Source organism: Nicotiana tomentosiformis, chromosome 6 (genome assembly GCF_000390325.3).
Source record: "Nicotiana tomentosiformis chromosome 6, ASM39032v3, whole genome shotgun sequence".
NCBI lineage: Eukaryota > Viridiplantae > Streptophyta > Magnoliopsida > Solanales > Solanaceae > Nicotiana > Nicotiana tomentosiformis.
Window position 1 is genome coordinate 86,944,450 of NC_090817.1, and position 4,366 is coordinate 86,948,815.

The 4,366-nt window shown below is 34.8% G+C and overlaps 1 protein-coding gene across 1 annotated transcript; it reads left to right on the forward strand.

Annotated features, from left to right (window-relative positions):
- Positions 1–2,962: 2,962 nt before the first annotated feature.
- Positions 2,963–3,466, forward strand: LOC104090119 (protein S40-4-like). The gene has a single exon (XM_009595166.4). It carries the CDS (start codon positions 2,963–2,965, stop codon positions 3,464–3,466), a length of 504 nt encoding a protein of 167 aa, XP_009593461.1.
- The last annotated feature ends 900 nt before the right edge of the window (positions 3,467–4,366 follow it).

Here is a 4,366-nt window from a genome sequence, read left to right on the forward strand (position 1 = left end):
TCTCTCTCTTCGCCAATGCTCACGCTGCCTCATGCCCTCAACCACTATTCTTCTCTTTGTTGCCCCGCCGGTCGCCGGTATTAGCCCCAGGTAAGTTTCTTTCTCGTTCTAACCCCTTTTCAGAATTTTATTAGTATTTTATTAATGAATATTGCTTTTTAATTTTGGTTAATGACTCTTGTTTGTTGTTTCTTGATTTTTGATTCTGTAGAATTTAGTACTGTAGTTTGTAGATTATTGAGTTTTCTAATGCATTTGCTTTGATAAGCTTATGGAAAATAATTGTTGATTTTCTTTTTTTAGAATTGAGATTCTTTTTTGTGTTTAATATTCATAGTGTGGGTCTATTCAATTGCGTTTTAAGCATTAGTGGGTAATGTTGTTCAACACTTCACGAATAAAGTCATTGTTTTAGCTCCAATACAAATCTTAATTTATCTTTACGTTCTTAATTAACAATATATATATATATGGGCTTAAACTCAATCTTAATAGTACTGTAGCAGGGGCGGATTTAGGAGGCGGAAGGGGGTTCGTCGGAAAATTATACTGTTAAAATTTTTGAACCCCCTTCGCAAATGTTCTAGCTCCGCCACTGATCCATTTAGTACTATGTTGAAGTTTATTTATAAACAGCTGATGCAGGCAGGTTGCAAGCATCTCAATAAAATAATTTGCAGCAACTTCTTATTAAACAGACAGGTTGCAAGCAACTCATGCAGACAGCTTACAAGCAGCTAAAGAAAAGTCTTGTAGCTGTTTCCTAAAAAGTCTCGCAGCTGCTTTCTTTCTTGTATAAATAGAGGAGTTTTCAGTTTATTATGTACATAAGTTTAAAGTTTGAATAATATATCAGTTTCTCTTTATATTTGTCTTTACTTTACGATTTTTATTTTATAACACAAATAATAAATGTGCAAGATTACAATTGAACCGGGACGGAATTCGAGTCATGATACAAATTTTGGTGTACTGGTGAAGTTTGTTGAACGAAGCAAGCCAAATAGCAGGTGGCACAAGCTTCGCGCTAGATCCAAGGCTAGTCAACTTCACCTGGACCCCACAGCCCTTACTGTTTGTTACTCCAGTTCCTAGGGGCCGCGTGTCACAAGCCAAAGTAGCTGACAATCTTAAGGCCACAACTGACCAGGTGAAAATCAGAAATATATATGGACTACTTTGTATGTCATACAACTATACAAGTCATGTGAGAGTTTTTCTTCTTACCATCTAGTGCATATTTGTGGAATTCAATCTCATTTAAAAATCCCATTTTTATCTTTCGGCAACGGAGGAAAAATGGTTTAAGACTAAGAAATGATTTTAGAATTGGATGTGTTCCCCCAGCAAGAAAAAACCTCGCTCTGTCAGCCAAATATTAAAAAGAAGAACATAAAAAGGGAGAATAGAACTTCGTATTTTGATAACTCTCTCTAATTTTATATTCACTCCCACTCAGCCTCACTCGATCAGTATGGAGCTAGGCGAAAGGATTCATTCGAATACAAGTTTTTACACACACACAATATATATATATATATGGGTCTTGCTAACATACTACATGAATTGTACCTACTTTTCTTTTCTTAAATATCCTTAGGCAGCAACCTAACAACATATTAGCAGGAGGGGCTTTATTGTCTTTTTATCCAAAACAAAAATTAACCTTTCTCCAATTCATACCATATATTTATATATTAAAATGATAAATTCCTTTTATTTTTTATATGCTTATTTACTGTGTCTTTCGGAAACAGTCTCCATATTTCTTGGGGTAAGAGTAAGATCTGCGTACACACTACCCTCCTAATATTCACTAGTAAAATTTCATTGGATCGTAGTCGTTCTTGTTGTTACTTATTTACTGTACTTTTGGTAAAAGTTCTGCCTTCAACGTGCACTCGACCACTATCTCTCCTCTCATTTCTTCGTCACCCCATCAGACTAGAAGAAAATTAATGTCTGATCAATCACATATTGTTATATTCCTTTTATGTTGTTTTGCTAATTTTTTAGATATTGTTCTTATTTTAAAACAAGAAGGTAAAAATCTGTTAGATTGTACCTTGGCTATATTTAGTCACCGTGCTTGACCAAAGATTCGAGTTTTTGACTTGACTTTCAAACTTGGTGACTTTGATTTAGTCACCCTGCTGTTGGGTAAAATTTCTAATCTTTAAGATAATAGTTTAATAGTGTTATTCTTTGATAAAAACTTGTATAATCAGGTGATACATAATCACAAAACAAAACAGAGTACTACTAATTGAAGAAATCGTAATTTTGAAGCACTGGATAAGTTCTACCTAGCATTTTCTCAGCTGATTTAATTATTAACAAATTTAAAAGGAGCCATACAATTATTCAATTTAATATGACAAAATACTGAAGTACTTCCAACTTACTTAAATGGAGAAGCACCTGCAACGAAGCAATGCTATCTATAATAAAGATTTCTTCACCTTAATCAAATATGTCGACTTTGAGTACTAAAATTTACAAAAAAGGTTGAACATTTTATTTTTCAGTTTTTAGTACTGTACTAGATTTTTTTGGTAAGAAAAACAGGAGAGATTCGATTTTGTTTATTTTTTTCTTTTTTTTCAATGAGCAACTGCTGTAGATTAAAGTCGGCCCATAGAGTGGATAAATCTAATTATAACGTGGCGTTTTGATGATTTCTCTGGGGGTATAATGGTGAATTTATTTTATAAAGTTTAAACAAAAGAAGAGACGGATAGAGGAGACTGAAAAGAGAAGAACCTTATCCATTAAATTAAACCTTTATAAAAGCAAATCAAAACTTCCTGCAAAACATCAACACACACACAGAGTGAAAAAAGAGAGAGAAGTATACGTTGCACTTAACAGAGAGCAACAATTTCACAATCATCTATACATACACGTGTCTGTATGTATACACGTTAAAAGTTTTTTTTTTGAATTTCTTCGAAAATCATCAATGGCGGCTTCAAAGAGCTATTTCGCTGGAGCAAACTACCGATTCCTGTCGAGCGAGCGAGACGTTCCGATGATGAGTCCTGAATCTGCGTTCGAATTCGATGAATCGGACCTGTGGAACTCAGCGGTTTCACAGTCGCCGGAGTTCCGAAAGTCCGTTCAGAGTTCAAAAATCTCGAGAAAGCAGTGCGATACGAAGAGCCGCCGAAGCGGTTCCGTAGCATCGGCGGCGTCATTGCCGGTGAACGTGCCGGATTGGTCGAAGATACTGAAGGATGAATATAGAGAGTATGGAAGGAGAGATAGCGATGATGATGATTTCAACGATGAGGACGGCGATGATTTGGAGAATCGGATTCCGCCTCACGAGTTTTTGGCGAAGCAGTTAGAGAGGACGAGAATTGCATCGTTCTCCGTGCACGAAGGAGTTGGCCGTACTCTCAAAGGTAGAGATCTGAGTAGAGTCAGAAATGCTATTTGGGAGAAAACTGGATTCCAGGATTAATTGATCTAACAGTGACGATATTTTCCCGATTTTCTTCTATGATCTTACAAACGTTGAGCTTTTTTTTTACACTTGATGAAGACGATTTATACATCTTCAAGTGCATAACTGCATTGTGATTGTAATGTTTTTTTTCAAATTATATTTGAGAGAAAATAAAGACAAAGAAATTGATTCGATTTGGATTGCTCACAGTAATGCTGTACTTGTTTAGATCTTCACTGTTGAGCAAATAGCAGTCGTCTCTCCATCCTCATTCTTCAGTTTGAGAAAGTTGAACCGAAATTGCTTGGCGAAGTGAATGCAAGCAAATAAATGTTGACAAAGTATACAAAATGTATGGTCCAATTTGCTGGTACTTTCAGATGACAAATTTACCTCCTTACTCCATTTTCAAGGACAATCGAGTTCGTTCTATAAGTAATTAGTTCAATGATGAACACGTCACAATTTAAATTGTAATTAATGGACGAGTTTCATATCCAGGCTACGCTATATCAAATTCAGATATTCAACTATTGTTTAGTTTTTCTCCTATTTCCTGTTAATTATGTAAAAGAAGATATTTGTTGTAATATGGAAATTGAAGATTATGAAAACGAGTTGTACTACATTAACCAACAAAACAAAAGAGTTGTACTACATTTATCAAGAACACAAAACAACAAAAGGAAAAGAAAATCTAAAATATCACAAGCCACTTGGGTCAGTATAATCGTAAACTCCATTATTAGTCATTCGGAAGACATTGTAATTTTCCATAAGACAAACTACTCTTGGCGGAAGATATAATACTATGGTGGAGAAAAATGAATGTTAATTAAAACTATTTTCGTGCCAATATTGATCAAGTAAATAAGCAAAATGAAGTTCTTCCTCTTTCTATATTCCCTCCTAGCT